This window comes from Onychostoma macrolepis, chromosome 19 (genome assembly GCF_012432095.1).
Source record: "Onychostoma macrolepis isolate SWU-2019 chromosome 19, ASM1243209v1, whole genome shotgun sequence".
Lineage (NCBI taxonomy): Eukaryota > Metazoa > Chordata > Actinopteri > Cypriniformes > Cyprinidae > Onychostoma > Onychostoma macrolepis.
The window spans coordinates 17,815,826-17,834,023 of record NC_081173.1 but is presented as its reverse complement, the minus strand read 5'-3'; the positions used below and the strand labels follow the sequence as shown (position 1 = coordinate 17,834,023).

The 18,198-nt window shown below is 37.9% G+C and overlaps 1 protein-coding gene across 1 annotated transcript in view; it reads left to right on the top strand.

The window, feature by feature from the left end:
* The window catches only part of csmd3b (CUB and Sushi multiple domains 3b), a 420,302-nt gene that overhangs the window by 345,108 nt on the left and 56,996 nt on the right, over window positions 1-18,198 (top strand). The window contains 7 exon segments of the mRNA XM_058753321.1: window positions 299-476; window positions 3,126-3,271; window positions 9,218-9,298; window positions 10,647-10,760; window positions 13,081-13,269; window positions 13,699-13,845; window positions 17,696-17,884. Of these exon segments, the coding sequence (XP_058609304.1) occupies window positions 299-476; window positions 3,126-3,271; window positions 9,218-9,298; window positions 10,647-10,760; window positions 13,081-13,269; window positions 13,699-13,845; window positions 17,696-17,884 (1,044 nt within the window).

Sequence of the window (18,198 nt, the reverse complement as noted above, 5' to 3'; positions counted from 1 at the left end):
TGAAAATTTTTGATTAATCGCATGCGTTGACACCCTTATTTTTTTTCACCTGATATTAATTTATTCTGGGGTTTACCAATATAAAGTGTGTAGATATTTAGCAGGTCATATGATCTAAACATGTCACCCACAGTGATATAGGACCAGCCATATGTACAATAAAATAGCTTTTCCTAGACTACTATTATAGGGTTGTGTGTAATCTCTTGTTTAAAGAATATCAAATTTATTCAGATGTTCTATCTATACACAAAATGTACTGTATGTTGTTAACATGACTTTTTTCTCTCCCCAAAAGCTCTGTGTGGTGGAAACATTACCTCCATGAACGGCACCATCTTCTCCCCGGGTCACCCAGCTGAATACCCCAACTTCCAGGACTGTGTGTGGAGTGTCCGGGTGCCCCCTGGAAATGGCATCTACATCAACTTCACCGTCCTCAGCACTGAACCCATCTACGACTACATCACTGTGTGGTAAGCTCTCATAGGAAATCTTTTAAATATGTCATGATGTCCTTATTAGGAATCTGTTAATATTCATCAGTGTATGATAAATAATAATAGCACTGAAGAAGTAAGAGAGATGGGACTGCACATGCAGATGAATGAGCCACAAGAACTGAGAGCCATTTGTGACCACACTCCAAATGTCCTTCAACGTAAGACACTCACTCTTGTGTGCAAAACAGCCTGCGGTCCTCCGAAAAGCCTCAAAGCACACTTGCTCATGTCTGTGGAAGGAAATCATCCTTTAAATCTCCCCAAAACACTTTTAGGACTAGCTGCCACCTCATTTGCTTGGTTAGGCATCACAGTAGCTCTCCATTTGAAAAGCAGTTATATAAATTGCCTTTGCACAGTTCCTCAAGTCAGGAGACAATTTTCAGGATTAAATTCTGTTTCGCTTCTGGGTTCCCTAATGTGGTGTCTTGTTACTAAAATGGAAACTTCACACTTGTTTTGTTTGACTTTGTCTGGTCTTGGATGATACTAGAGATGCCACCAAACTGCACATTAGCTAAATGTTTAGATCTATGTTTAGATGCAGATTTAATATTTTAAAGTTGATTAAAAAAGAATTTTAGTTCTAGTGTTTTAGTAGTCTAGTTTAGTATAGTGTTTACAAATTTTTTAATTTTATTTTATTTCTTCTTAAGAAAATGTAAACTTCACCTTAAATTTACCTTAATTATCATGTTCAAAAGTTTGCATATGTCTGGTTTGTGGGCATAAATGACTTTCTGCAGCTTTTTGTAATAGTTGTGCATAATTTCCCTTCTGAGCTTTGTCTCTTTAACCTTTCAGTAAAGACTTTTTGCTAATTGGGTATACTTCATTTTAGTTGCTTTCTGTAGCTACTGGTTTTGGCCCCCTCATGGAAATTAAGCCCATTTGCTTTGGTGTTTTACACTCCAAAGGGAGTGTGTCTTCAAACAAGAAGAATTATCTCTTGAGGTTTGTCAGGCTTAAAATGAGGAATAATTAAACAACAATACAGATTTTATACTTAAAGTTCTTTGAGGTAAAAGTTGCAAAGTACAACTTTCGAATTTAAGCTATTTTTGTAACACAGCATGCAACTTTTGAAATTATTGGCATATATCTTATTAGATATATGTCACAGATAACAGCTGGCCTTAGCCAGAGTTTGTGTCCTTACAGAGTCAGTTAAGGCCAATTGGTTGTTCAGAAGAGCAGAGATTTTTGACTAATTGTCTTTCACATCGTTGTGACACCCAGTTGCGGGGGAGATGGAATAATGCATTGAAAGAAACCCAGGATAAATCCAGTAATTAATGTCAGCTGTTCACTTTTCATATCAGAGGTCCCTCTTGTTTAAGAAAAATTCCAGAGGGTATGTTTTATTTATTAATGGATTCTGCATAGCCTACACTCACCGTTGTGTTAAATAATGCATTTTTACCACGGATAGAGAGTTTTTTTGTTCTGTACAATCTGCAAATGAGATTGCATTTATGTTGCATGTTGCAGTGCTACAGTCTGTCCCAAAACCTGCTTGACAACGTGCTCTACTAAAATTTGTAACAAACTTGCAAACAAGCTTCTGTATTTCTTTCTCTGGGTGCTCCGTCGGTTCCTCAGTGTGCTGCTACTAGTGACCATCTCATGCATCATAGGTGACCTAGATAAAACAGTGTCTTCTGGTTCATTAGTCCAGCTCTATCGTTCATGTACAGAACAAAGACTTTGTGCATTTCTGCTGGGCTGGCCTAATGTAAAGACAGCAGCAGATATGGCAGGAAGATAGCTTAATAAACTACAAGACACAGAGAAATGACTGCCTGTTTTGGAGATGCGCTTCTCGCTTTTTCTTGCAGTCAATAATAGGGGAAATATTGCTGTCTCTGCTTAAAGTCCCATTTCAGACAATATGGCTCATAAAAGCAGCGTTCAGCGATGTACTGCAGCAGAAATCAGTTTTAAACTATGAAGCACATAGTTTATTTACTCTCAGTGTAATTGCAGAGTCATTATTTTTGCTGGGCCACTAGGTTAAAGTCATGTTTCAGTGACTTAAGGTTCATAAAGCAGTTTTAAGTGATAAAGTGCAGTGGAGAGGAGTCTTAAAATGTTTAATTTATTTACTCTATGTGTAACTGCAAATTCTTTACTGGGTGTTTCAGACCCCATAAAAAAAACTGAATTTGCACTTGCTGTATGTGTTTTTTTAAGACCCTGATTTAAATGCAGAAAGTATATTTAATGTTATGCCCACTTATAAAGCTTTTTTCCATCTTTTGTTCATCATTTAATGAATTACTGCATGCTGCCATGATCAACAGAAAAACTTTTAACAAATTCTCTTTGCCACCCACAATAACAGCGCCAGGTGAACAATTTTGTAAACAAGGCGGAATGTATAATGAGCTTAATTTTCCTAGAAATGAAGTGTGCTTGCACTGAAAAGAGTGACAATGACTTAATTTTAACACTCAGGCTCCATTTATTCTAGATTGTAGGTGGTTTTTGCGCTGAAACAACTTTTTTAGAAAGCCTTTGTTTACAAACCTATTACACAAGTTGACTTGAGTCATGAGATCAGTCATTCTGGATGTAGCTGGGGATGAATTGTAAATCTCGCTTCATTTCTGTTTTTTGCAGGGATGGTCCTGACCAGAGTTCGCCCCAGATCGGTCAATTCAGTGGTAACACAGCCCTGGAGTCTGTCTACAGCACGTCCAATCAGATCCTCATCAAGTTCCACAGCGACTTCAGTGGAAGTGGTTTCTTTGTGCTTAGTTACCATGGTGAGATGCCACTTCAGGTTGCATTCATAGACATGTTTTACCAGTTTATCCAATCAGAGCCTCACTGATTGCTTTAACAACACAAACTGCAATTAAACAGCAGACCCAACTGTTTAAACTCTATATCATTTGTGTCTGTGAGAGACTGAATGGTTTACACTTTTATCCATTCAAAGGAATTTTAATTGAGGGCAAGTTATACATTCAGACTTTGTAGCCTCATCCCTCATGTGTATGTAAGCCACGTAAACATACTTGCACTTCTGTATAAATTATTCCTTAGGCTTGTTTAATTTTAACCTTGGTACTAAATAGTGTAAGATGCTTTTCAAGAACCTGGGGTGATCTGCAAACAGGAATTAACATTGGTAAAAATTGGTTTGATTCAATAAATATGTCATCAATGTGTCATTTCAATCCCCATCAGGCATTTAAAGTGGCTTACATATGCACTGATCATATTGACTTGAGTCAGGCTGCTGACTAGTATTTGTAGTTTATTACATGCTTTCATATCGATCCTTGGCCCATGTCAGCTGTCACTTGGGGCTTAATCATCCTGAGATGCATTGAAAGAAGATGACCATTTCAGACTGCAAGTCACGCCAACAGTCTCAAGGTTATCTATAATGCTCGCCGAATAGTCTGGTTTGTATATTTTCCATTTAGTTTCTCTAAATCCTTTATTAAATGGATAGTCCTAAAAAATTAAAAGGATTTCATTTACTCACGCTCATGTTAAAAATGTATAACTTTCATAATATTCACACTACTCTCTTCCATCCTGTCCTGAAACCAGCTTTATGTGAGGAATAGTCTCAAATTTAAGTTGGTAATCACTGGTCACCATTCACTTTCATTGTATGGCAAAGAGCAGCAACTCAACCTTTTTTGTTCCACCAAATAAATTTTCAGATTAAGAAAGATGAGAGGGTGAGTAAGTGACCGCAGAATTTTGGAGAATTATTCTTATGCATGTTTAATGTCGTGTATTGTCAGATGTGAAGTAGAAAACTCTTATTGTGAGTTTTTATGCTCCAGACCATATTGTTTTATCACTCAATGAGTTTAGTTTCTTCACCCGTCTTTCGTGGATTGAATTGCAGATGACTAATTTTGCATCTGCAGATATTTTAGTCTGTGATGCGCATACATAACAAAGAGAAAGGATCGTCTATATTTACTCAGATTTGCCCTGGGAATACCCCGTTCCATCATAATGAGTTTAGCTTTGATTCCGTTTGATTCTGAGTAAATGGGACACCGAGCCTGAAAGACAACTTTATTTCCACCAACTGCTTTGATATGAATTAGTAAAAATTACCATCCATTAAACTGAAATATTCATCTAGTATTTAGTATGTTATCTAATCATATTAGGGCTCTGTCGGGTCTGCCAATCTGCTCTCTGATGTCGCATCCTCTAGTGTTTTAAAGCCAATCTAGCCAAAGCAGCTTAGACAGGAATCTATGGAATATGATTATGAGCTCGGAATGAGCTCTCAAATGCAGAGATCATGCCCTCAAAATTCACTCAGGTTTATTAGCGGGGCTTTACTCAATATTCCGTCCAGACACCAAGGACATCAAAGAGGCATCTCTGAGTTAGAGAAGTGCCAAGTAGCCCATTTTAACGACTTAATTCCGAAGTCTCATTCTAATGGCTCTCAGAAGTAAGCATACTCGCTCACAAACTATCCATTTCCGCCTCCCTGGTCCGTGATTCATCAAAGAAAAACTCCAGACAACAACAAGGAAGGTTTGTAATTGAATAAATTCAGTGTGTGGGGGGTTTTAAATCACAACCCTCTGTTGTTTTTTTCCCCCTCCTTTTTCACACCCACTTGAAAAGCCTCTTGTAGGGAAGTATAGTGTCTTTAGCCACATGGCTGCTGATCAGAGCGTCCACCCTCATCTCTCCGGGCTGCCCCTTTTGTTGCCGTTCCATTTTGGCCACTTACCCCAAAACACAACAGGGAACCCTTCAGGAAGCAAACTGAGAAGAAGCCACATGCTAAGTGGGCTTCAATAGTTAATTAGTGTGTTTCCAACTCAGCCTTCTGAAACCTCAACTTGGCAAGAGAAGACAAAGCCAAAGTCTTCCATCTCATGATGGAAGACTCAGTTCATGATGTCCTCAAAGCAAATATCCATCTTAAATCAGTGTGAAGTCGCTACAATTACAGCTTCATGTCAAACTTGGAATCAGCTCGACTGCTTCGAGGTCATGTTGCATTTACAGTTTTCATTAATACCAGAATAATTAACTCGCCAGTTATGCTGTGCAAAGCTACTCGGTAATTATCATCAACAGTCGTGGCTATCTATAGATTGCACAGGAAAGGGCCACAGCACTGTTATACTCGCACAACAAATACATTACTCATGCAATCCGTAGCCGGATAAATGTTCGGTTAATTCCTTCTCTTCTTAAGTGATTTGCTCATTATGCGGGTCGTTTTGTTCTTGGCATTTCAACGACTGTGACACGCTCACTTGCTAGCACGTATATCCGCTGTCAGATGTAAGCGATTGATAAGGCTCTGTGCTAACGTCGCAAAGCGGCCCGTAGTGCAGTGATAGTCACCCTTCCATGCCCCCCAGTGTCACCCTACTTAATCACATCGTTATTTGTCACGGCAGGTTCCTCTGTCATTAGTACTGACTAGATGCCAACGCAACTGTGCCGAACGTCACGCTGGGCCAGGGCGTTTTTTTTCCAGAGGCGGCGAAAGATTTCATTGGAAAATAATGGGCTGTACCAAAATAAAATGAGAAGCATTACGAAATATGACATTTAATATTATTTACATCAATATTTGTCTGTGCAAAAGCATTGCCAGGGGTGCAGCAACTACCTTTCCTTCCTAAAAAAATGGTGTCAATACAAATGGTAAAAAGTCACGTGAGGAGGCACGTTTGGCTCATTGTCTTGATGTGATGAAGTGTTTAACATGAAAATAAGTTTGGCCACACACATGTGCAGTGGCATTAGCAAAATTTTGAACCTGGATGACAAAACCAGTCTTAAGTGTCAATTTTTCGAAATAAGCTTTCCATTGATGTATGGTGTGTTAGGAACGGACAATATTTGGCTGATACACAACTATTTGAAAATCTGGAATCTGAGGGTGCAAAAAAAATCTAAATATTGAAAAAATATTAAAGTTGTCCAAATGAAGTTTGTAACCGCTCCCCTTCTCTTTAAAAGAACGAGCCATTACAATATATTTTGAGAGAGGGGCCCACCAACCTTTCTTCATAAGTGTACCTTAAAACAAATAATATGTTGACAATGACCAAATCAATACACAGAGTGAGATTAAACCAATTATTATCGTGTGGTAGAAGTTGGCATAAACCAATCACAACATAAACAACAAGAAAAACAACAGTCTCGGTTGCTTTGTGAAATGTAAGTATGTGGGTTTGCAAGCATACAAACAGGAGTGGAAACTCTGGTTGAAAGTTAAACCTGTAGCATAGTCCAATGGGGAACATGAATGTCACTGAATGTCTGTAGTACTTATCATTGAAGACATGGTAGACGATGATATCGAAGACGACGACAAAGCTCAATGTGCATCCAACAAACTCCACCATATAGTCCCAAAACCACTCTAGTCCCCGAGTGAGAAAACTCAAACTGTCCACGACAGCAACAGGAATCCCATGGTAGAAATATCTCCCAGGTACAGACAGCGTGGCCTTCAGTGGCAAGAATAACCACCGGTACAAAAGAGTCCCTCTAGAACGCAAACACATACTGAGAACCAGAGTGCTAACAAACACATTCATCAAAGAAAATAACTAAATAAACAAACACAAGCAAAGTAACACAAATAAACTTACAAAGATAAACACTTACATTGATTGAGCTTAAAACATCAACGTTTCTCAACTGGGACTCTAAACATTGAAGGTAGCATGAGAAGCCATGCTTCCTCCCAACCAAACAATATATCTCCCTCTACTACCCCACCTGGGCTTAATATAAAGGAGGGGAGCGCCCTAGAGCCCCTAGAGCAGGGCTATTCAATTGGCGGCCCGCGGGCCAAATGCGGCCCGCCAATCATCTTCATCCGGCCCGAGGAAGAGTAAGCAGGTTGCACATTCGCCTTGAATTGTTCTTGCACTAATTAGTTTGTCCACAAGGTGGCAACTCTGGCTCGGGCCAGCCAAAAATAAACAATCTGCCAGAGACCGCAACATGGCAGTTTTGACAAGTGTTTATGTGAGGGAGTTATGAGATCCACAATTCTAACGTTAGTTTAAACAAGTTTAAAGACAGTGTTATCGGTCATAACTTCTGGCAAGAAATAGCGCCAACACTGGACGAAGATTATTATCAAAGCAGGAAGTATAGTTTGAAAATCTGCACGTTTGGCTGAACTCATAAGCTGAGCCGCTTCAGACAAGCGCACCAGCGCTTCAATGGACAAAACCACACACAATGATGTAAAAATACATGGTTTTGGTGAGTCTTAAATCAGTTATAAAATCTTAAATGACCGTAAAGAGTTGGGAGAAAATTGGATGTGTGTCACATCCGCGTCATGTGCATCAGGTTTTATTAAAGAAACAGCGCTGCTTTTAAAGTGAAACCTGCTGCAGTCTGTGATTGATGTGAATCAAAGAACTAAAGAAAAAGAGAAAATCACTTGACTGCTCTGCTTGCGGATTAACTTTTGTAGCTTGAATAATCAATATAGCTTATGCATACAATTTATAGTTTATGTGAAGATTGTTTTAAGTTCACTTATAAAAAGTTGTTATATTTTTCAAAGCCTATTAAATGTTAAAAAATAATCATAACATTTCAATTATACTGTAATATTAAATGGCTATAATTAATGGCTAAAATTAAAGGGAAAAAATGGATTTAATAGAGACAACAGTAACATTATTTGTATCAATGATACTTCTCCATTAACAATAGGCTAGTAAAAAGATGCCATTAAACACAATTTAAAATATACCATCTTTGTTGTTTCTATATTAATTTGGAAGTTCAGTGTGAAAATATGACAACACAATTATATGACTAGTCACATTTAGTCACATTTTTAAAATTAATTACAGAAATGCGTGATTATTTTTTTTATTGAATGGCAGACAGCACTAATGTTAACCTTTTATAGATGCTACTGTTGGTAATATTAGTTAATTTTACTGCTGAATATGCATTTAAATTTAATTTCCAATTTTATAGGCCCCCCAGAAAAAGATCGCGACGGCCCCCCACCCCCTTGGCCCCCTTCAAATGTTAAATTCGATAATCCGGCCCTCAAATGAAGTTAATTGAATAGCCCTGCCCTAGAGGGCTGTACTAAAACTTCACCCTAACTAAATCCATAGTAACAGCGCTATGGGCTGTTACAAGTTCTTAGCAATGCGTATTACTAATCAAAAATTAAGTTTTGATACATTTACGGTAAGAAATGTACAAAATATCTTCATGGAACATGATCTTTACTTAATATCCTAATGATTTTTGGCATAAAAGAAAAATTTATAATTTTGACCCATACAATGTATTTTTGGCTATTGCTACAAATATACCCCAGCGACTTAAGACTGGTTTTGTGGTCCAGGGTCACAATTTTGGTGAAATTTCAGCATAGTGATGTATGAAGCACAGTTCAAAAAGAAGTCTCTTTCAAACCAAGCATCTTTCTGTTGAATCTGCATGACCTGCTTGAACCTGTTCGAAAATCTGCTTGAGGAAATCTTTCGCCCTCACATGAAATTCATTTTCACTATTTTAAGATGGGGCATTGGGTGGGGCAAAGAGAACTTTAGGGAAATTTTGTACAAATGAATACATTGATTAATAATGTATAAATGCTAAAAAAATATATATATATTTGTTGCTTTTATATATACTTTTTGTTACATAACTCCTGAAATCTTTGTAACCACATCTTTCGTTCTCTTCTTTTGCAGCCTACCAGTTACGAGTCTGCCAGCCTCCATTGGAAGTGGCAAACGCAGATATCCTGATGGAGGATAATGAGTTGGAGATAGGTATGAACGCATGTATTTTCTATTGTTAATAAAAGTGGTTCTGATTCTGTTCAGGTTGGCTTGAGATCCAGGAGTGTTTATTTATTTATTTATTTTCCCAATGTTCTCCTATCCCGTTTTATATAAAGTAAGCCATTTGTAGATTGGCTCCTGAAGAGTATAAATACCGTGGCACTTTAATAACATTACTCTGTTTGTTTGCTTTTCTCTAATACCCGTTATGATTCTTTTTTTTTTTTTAAAGATTTATTTTTTACATTTTTACCTTTTATTTGATAGGACAGTAGTTAGACAGGAAACAAAGTTGGAGAGAGAGAGGAATGGTCCGCGAGCCAGGACTCGAACACGGGACGCCCGAAGCGCAACGTCGCTACATATCGACGTGCTGCCCACGAGGCTATCGGCGCCGTCACCCGTTACGATTTTCGTTGTGAACTGTTCCCCTAAATATAAAAACTCTGTCATGATTTACGTAACCTCGTGTTGTTCTAAACATGTGACTTACTTTCTTCAGCCGAACACAAAAGAAGCCATTTGAAAAATCTCTTTTTATGTCTATACAAAGAAAATGAATAGGGTACAGTGTTGTTTTGGACCCCACCGACTTTCTTTGTATAGACAAAAACAGTTCTTCTGAACATCATCTTTTGTGTTCCAAATAGGAAAATCTAATGTTCGGAACAACATGAGGGCACATGAATCATGACAGAATTTTCATTTTTTGGTGAAATTCTCCATTACGAGTTTTTACAATCAGATCAGGCACTGGTATTTTTATGCAATTTATGTTCCTTGCAAAAAATGTCATACATTTCCACTCCACCTGTTACAGGAGTCTCAACTCATTCCAGCCAGCTGTCATCTGGCCTCAGTGCCAAAGTGACTACTAAAATAGTACCCTAAACAAGACCCGTTTGTAACACAAGCGTTTCACCCACAGGCATGTTGGCACGAATGATCAAACCTGGCTTTTCTAGTGCTATAGAAATTAGGCCAATACTGTAAACGAGATTCACTTTGCCCTGTTGCCTAGACACTGGCAGTGCATAGGAACGCTTCAATGCGTCATACGTTTGATGTTTTCCAGGTGCTTACGCATGATTATTTTTAGATAGGCGACGGTGGCGGGGTTGTCATGCAAAGCCAATACAAGCAATTCATTAGACAGGGCTGCAAACGCTGCTGTTTTACAGCTCAATTATCAACCTCTTCAAGTTTAACATTAAAATATATACATCTCGCCCATATCTGGGGCATCTATCTCCATTAAAACCAAGGAGGTTCGCTGTCCCACCTAATTAAACGGACACTTAATCATTGTAACTCTCTTTCTCTCTTTGCATCTCAGGTGATATTATCCGCTATCGCTGTCACCCCGGATTCACCCTGGTGGGGAGCGAGATTTTGACATGCAGGCTGGGAGAACGGCTACAGATGGACGGACACCCTCCTTCCTGCCAAGGTGGGCATGCTCTTCAAGAACAAAGCCCCTTAAATGACACAGACCCACCAGCTTCCATTTACCAGGATTACGTGTCTAATGCGTCCTCGTTTAGACAGCGGAACCAGCGCAGAACTGGGGTTAAAGGTTTCAGCATGTTAGAGCGTGTTGCCATGGAAACGTCCAACCTCCGTCCACAAGTAAATGGCAGGATATTGGGATGGCTAGACTATAAGCTCAAATCACTCAGACGAGCATCATACATGTAATGGAGGGTAAAATGTGATCAGAGGCGGTATTGCTGATAGTCCATGAAGAGCTCAGTCATTTCCTGTCACTGCTCTTTCCCTCACATTCGCTGTTGATGAGTGATGCAGCTCTTGGAGTTTAGTGGCTCAAACAGCTGCTGCCATTAATCTTTCATGGCTCCATCCTTCTCCCTGCATCCCCACAAGAGAGCACTCACTTTGTTAGAATTTGTCCTGTGCTTAGATTCAGGAAAGTGCCTGGAAACGGTAGTTCAATCATTTGTCATGCACATTAAAGCAGTTTCGGAGCGGGATAAACAAAGTGAGCCATGGAGCAGGAGAGCTCATGAAGTGTTTTGCAGAGTATGTAACATTTCAGGCTGACTTGATGAAAAATTGTGGCTTCTTTTTTTTTCCAAGATGACAGACGATGGCCACCATCTACATTTTCTGAGGAAATATGGTCCCAGGCAAATGATTTGCTGCTTTAAAACTAAGGAATTAATAAGATCAATAGATACCAGGGGTGTATTCTAGAAAGCACGGTTAACTTACCTTCAGCTAAACCCTGAATTTTGGGTTGATTAACCCCAAACCTTGCTTACTCAAGGTATGTGGTTCCAAAAACGCATCCGGGAGTAAATTCATTCAACCCAGAGTATGGTTAAGACTCAAGATATTCTCAACAGAGCTACGAATCAATGAGTCACTATGGAAACGGACGCTAAAAAAAAGCGTGCCTTGCGGTTTCTTTCTTCTTCTTTTGTTCAATGGTCGTTTACATGCTTATCGCCATATCGCCACCTAATTGATAGTTTTGCAATCATTTTTGTTTGATGCTAATTATGTATTAAGTCATATCAGATACTGTATGTATTTTTATTATAGAAATACATTATAGAAAATGCCGATCCATGTGTGAGATGATAATATAAAATGTAACAAATATATATATAATATAATAAATTAAACATTACCTTGTCATATGTTATATATAATAGGCTATATTACATAATTTAATATTATATAATGTTGTGCGCTATCTGTCATGCCCACTGAAGGCTCGTCAGTAGATCACGCGTGCGCTGATAGCGCTGAAGTGAACTAACCCTGGAACATAGCCTGCTCCGGAGCAGGTTATCTTCAGAGAGCAAGTTACTTTGGTTACTTACATACCCCGAAAGTAACCTCCAATTTTGGAACTGAAAGCTGAGGTTATCCGCTCGCTTATCCTCAAACTTACCCGGGTATGTCACATAACCTGCTTTCTGGAATACACCCCAGGCCTGATTTCATTCACAGTTGAACTAAAGTAATTCAGTTGGTTTATTGTTCTACAACTTTAGTCTTGGAGTTTAGTTTAGTTTAGTTTAGTTTAGTTTAGTTTAGTTTAGTTGAATTTAGCTTTATTTTTGTTAAATTTGGTTTGGTTAATTAACAAAATTAAATTAAGTCAAGTGTAGTCCTCTTTAGTTTCGTTACTCTGAGCCGTCCTAGTCTTGTCTAGGACTGAGTCAAATGTAGTCTTGTCTTGTGTTGTCTGGTTTAGTCTAGTTTTATTTAGTTTGGTTTGGTTCATTTAGTCTAATCTAGTTGAGTTTAGATGTGTTGTGTTGTGTTGTGTTGTGTTGTGTTGTGTTGTGTTGTGTTGTGTTGTGTTGTGTTGTGTTGAGTGGAGTGTTGGCTGAGTTGATATCAGTTCAATTTAGATGAGTTAGTTTAGTTTTGTCAAGTCTAGGTTTGTTGAGTCAAGTGGAGTTTTGTCTTATCTAGATCTGTTTTTTTTCAGTTTAGTTTCATCAAATTTGGTTAGGTTAATTTAGTCTAGCCTAGTCAAGTTTAGGCTTGTTAAGTCGAGGGTTTTGTCTATTCTAGTTTAATTTCTCTGAGCTGAGTTTAAATTAGTTCCACTGTTTTTTTAGTTTAGTTTAGCTGAACTGAACTGAACAGAGTAACTTTGTTGAGTAACATATGAAATATGAAGTAGAGTAGTACCATATAAAATATGCCCATCTTATTGATACACACACCCTATAATTATCTGCTTTGTACAAAATCAGTAACTAATAAAAATGTGTCTTTTCCCCCCACAGTGCAATGTCCTGCTCATGATGTCCGATTTGACTCATCTGGGGTGATTTTGAGCCCTGGGTATCCAGACAGTTACCCCAACCTACAGATGTGTTCTTGGAGCATCAACGTGGAGAAGGGCTACAACATCACCCTGTATTTTGAGTTTTTCCAGACAGAGAAAGAATACGACATTCTGGAAGTCTTTGATGGTAGACTTTTTTTTCCACTTAACTTTGGCTGTTATTGTAAAAGTGTTTAATTTATAGAGATTTCTGCAACATATGCAACACTGTGTTCACACGATCCACAAAGTGATAAAATTGTTTTTCTTTTCACTGTCTTTTTTCTTTTTAAATGCAACATGAAAAGTGAATCTTGAATTGATATTAGTCTAATAAAAGTGTGACTATGCCTTTCACAGGTTAGTCACCATTTGTAGCCAAGGCTGTTATTATCTACACTTTGTCTGCTTTTCCCATTTCCGAGATATTTTTTTCAAAAAGTCATTTCAAAAGCCTTAGTCAAATTGTGTTCCACCTGAGCATTAGGTTCTTTTATGAGTTTCATCTTTTTTGACAGATGTAATTTGGTGTAACAGTCCTCCTGCAAATTGTCTTTCTCTTCTATTTCTTTTAAAGGACCCACAATTCATAGTCAGACACTGGCTACATTGAGTGGTGACCTCCCCACACCCTTCAACATCACCACCACTGGCCACCAGCTTCTTCTGCGCTGGTCAGCTGACCACGGCACCAATAAGAGGGGGTTCCGCATCCGCTATGTCGGTGAGTATCAAAGTATGTATCCATTTAAATCTCTTTATTGCTTGCACGTTTTCCGTCTCTGGTCTTGAATTTGAATGAGCATGTATACTTTGAGCTGAGGAAGTGTGTTTGGGTAGTTGGCATGAAATAATCTGGGGTAGATGACCTGCAGTGTAACTTATTATACTCTTAATTAAAAAATAATACATAATATCTCCTAATTTTGCATTTAGATTTCCTTGTCTAATACAAACTTTAAAAACACTAATAATTTATTAACACTGTCAATATTAATGTCCATGTTTTATACTGTGCAGTATAATGTTTGATTGTATGTAGTATTTTATTTTTCATTTATTTGGACAAAATACTGTAGAATTTCAACATTAGCCATTTATTGGTTGTCAGCCATAACATAAAAATACTGTAGTTATTGACTGTTTGGTATTGGCCAGACTTTTAAAATTGATGCATCCCTATTTAAAACTTTTTCAAACTGCAGGACAATTTAAAGAAATAGATCACAATTAATCATAAAATCAATAAATCAAAATTGTCTTTATTTACTTGACCCTGCATTTCTTCTTTATATATTTTATTATCAATATAAACCTAAAATCTGCATATTGATGGGGGAAAAAGTTATTGCATGTTATGTGTTAACTACTAATGTCTGTCAGAATCGAATGAGTGTGAGTGCACGCGCATGTATATGTTTGTGTATATTTGTATGAACATAGATGGACATGTACCTGCTGATTTTTGTAGAGGTGACTTTGTCTTTGTTTATTTTGTCTTCATTGCCCAAGAGAGAGGTACACACTACCTTATTTCAGCTCATATATGTTTGACAAATGTCTTTTGCAGTTTAGGTCGTGCACTTTACAGTTTCCCTGAAAAAGTCATACTGACAGAACAAGAAAGGGCTGAGACCCATTGGCCCCATAGTGCACTGTGGTTAAGTGAATGCTACACTTGCCGTTGTGGATGTCAACCAAAGACCTGGGGACTCCAAGTACACATATTGCACTCTTTTTCTTTCTTTCTTTTTTTTTTTAACCACACCTTACCTTTCAATTCCTCAAGCTTGAGTGTGTGTGTTTAAATGTAGTAGAGCGGACTGAATAGGGACAGACAAATCTACAGTATAAGGGCTTTCTGTGGTCACTTAAAGCGGATAGTTTCCCTAGCGTCTCAGCGTTTTTTCCACGAAAAAGACTTTTTACAGACATGGGAAATGCACTATTCTCATGGCCATGACCACCTCTTAAGTCTGTCTAATAACAAAGTTTGTTAAACCTCATGATCATGTAATTCAGGATGATTTGAGAATGATTCAAAGAGCATCCCGTGCTTTTTATCACATTTGATCATTATTTTAGACACCACTGTTTAGAAGATGTAGTGTAAAATCTTGATGGTGAAAAATCAATGTTATTTTATTTTCATTTGTATTATTGTATTATAGCATTGCTTTAAAAAATTCTATCCCAGATTTAAATTAGATTTTGAATCCTAGATTTTAAATATGGTCTCAAACTTTTAGACACTGCTCTATATAAATTGTAATGTAAAATGTTGCAGATGAAAAATCCATATTATTGTTGTTATTTGTAATTTTTATTATCTGCAATTTTCAAGAAACGAAATACTGAGACCTTTACTATATAACATCATTATTAATTCTATAATCTGGGCTGGTAACCAAAAGGTTCAAACCCGAACAGGGGGCGATCCCGGAGCAATCCTTGAGCTATGACCATTGTGCCCTTGAGCAAGGCACTTAACCTCGGGTTGCTCCAGGGGACTGTTCCTATAACTCTATTAATTCACATGGTCATATGGCAAATAAAGACTTTATTGTGTACTTTATTGAGTGGTAATGTGCATATCAAATTGCTGCAGTGGCAGGTGCTGAAATATATTCTCATATCAACACTGCATGTATCGATTTTAGTTTCTAAGTGCTTTGGAGTGTTATAAAATCCACCCTACCTCACGAGTCAACAGCTTTTCTTCACTTGCAACATATTTTCACTTAGCAATATTTCCTCACTGACTTTCCATCAAAAGGGCTTGATTCTTTTCAGGAAGGCCATTTCTGCTGGAGGGTGCCAGCAGTACTCACCTCACTTTTGTTTTCCATCACAGTTGGACGTTCTGAACTCAGATTTAACTGTTGTTAGGGCCGCACATCCTGGCTGAACTTCTGTTAAAGTCAAGCCTGGAGTGAATTTAACCGAATGAGGTGCCCGTGCGAATGGAGGTCAGATGCTTACACTTCCTCTATCCTGCCGGTTTGAGATATAAATAGGCCTCGTACCTACATCCTCTTCACACTTCTGTGATTGTTGCAGGTGCAGAAGAAAGTCATGTAAGGCCGTGCATTTCGGAGTATCTTTGAACTGAGATGAAATGCGAACTGACAACCCACGTTCGAAGTGCTTTTCAGGCTTTAGCCTCCTGTCAGTTGTTTTCGGCTTGTGAAATCAATGATGAATGGCTTGTTCATTTCCGTCGTTAGGATATGAAAATTTCCACATCAACATGTTAATACTTTGTTTCAGTTCAAAGGCTGAGAATCAGTTTGAATTCATTCACAGTCTGCTGTGAAACTTGGCTAGAGCCAAGTCTAACGTTATGAAAGCTTCTTTCTGTCTGTGGAGCTCTCTGTTGCTGTCAAGGTCTCTCGCTGAGTTTGATTGACATGGTTATTGATGTGTTTATGTTTGGTTTCAAGCCGAGTGTGTGACTACTGTGCCTTCAGAAAGTATTCATCCCCTCGAATCTTCTCACATTCTGATCCCTTACACCATCAGATTGTAAAACATATTTTAAAACACAATATTTTTAACTGTTCTATACATGTATCATGTAGTATTTGCAGAGTAATCCACACTCCAGGAAGGCCATTCCAGAATACTCACTTTCTGTCTTAGCCTAAATTGCAGATGTTCATTCATTTGGATCCATCAATCTTTTCTTTATAGCAATTATTTTTATTATTTATCATTTATTTTATCTTCCAGATAGATTTCATTCATTTGGGTCCACCTTTTATTTACAGCAATCTTTTTCATTTTATTTTAGAGAATTGTGAGGAAGTGAGAAGAAATAATCCTATTTAAAATCAATTCATTTGACTTGCCACATAATAGCAAAAGAAATACTTTTATACATTCTGAATGCACTGTTTATGCATGGCATGCATATGTGAGACTGAGCTTAAAACAATACTTGGCAAAGTATTTTTCAAAAATGAGTTTAAATTATTAAACCATTAAAATATGCGTGGTGGTGTTGTTTGGTTTTTGAATAATAACAGGTTTTTTATATAACAGGAACAGGAACCGCTGGTTAAATTCCATAAGTGACTGAAACATTTTAAGTCAGTTTTGAGGAAAGGTCATAATTTTGGCAGATGCAATTAAATTCATGCATTTTTTAAACTGTGTCTTTTAAAAGTTAAAAGAACAAGAAGAATTTTGCAGCAGTTAAAAAAATAATTCTTTCTTTACAGAATTATCTTCTGTAATTCAAATTCCAGTGCTAAATTTCAGTGGGCGAAAAGAGTAATAAACCAGATAATGTGACCTTTTCACAAATGATAAAATATTCATCTGCAGCCGGTGTCTCCAAATGTCTCCAAAACACCAGGCTGAGGCATGTTGAATAAGGCACATAGGAGTTTTACAGTATGTTATTAAAGCAGAAAGGCTTTTCTAAGTGCCTTCAGAAAGTATTGAACCCCTTTTATAAGCAGAACTTCTATGTGCCTGAATGAGTGAATGAGCCCTGTGTCACAGGGTGGTGATTAAGGAACTGATGGGGTTTGGTTTCTATCTGTCTGTCTATCTGTCTGTCTGAACAGCTCTGTACTGCAGCACCCCGGACTCTCCTCTCCATGGATCCATAAGCAGCCAGACCGGAGGACACCTAAACAGCCTGGTACGCTGGGCCTGTGATCGTGGATACCGGCTTATTGGGAAGAGCACTGCCGTTTGCAAGAAGACCCCCTTCGGCTACTATGCCTGGGACGCCCCGGTTCCTGCTTGCCAAGGTGTTTACTAGTCCATTTTGGGTTGAATGTGCTGATAACCAAAGTATGTTAAAGGTTCAATACTTTATGATTATTAGCCATTTAACCGGCATCGACATTGATGTTATTTACCAGCGCCAACTTTTTCTGATTTGCAAAAACAATGACCATTTTCAAACTACTGTTTTTTCCTTCATATTCAGCTGGGATATGGGAAAGCATTCGTTTTCTGCATTCAATAATTTCAAATATTTCAAACTTTATTAAAATATTTCAAAGCATAACATTGATTAAACAAAACATTTTGATTAAATAATCAAAGGATACGGTGTGGC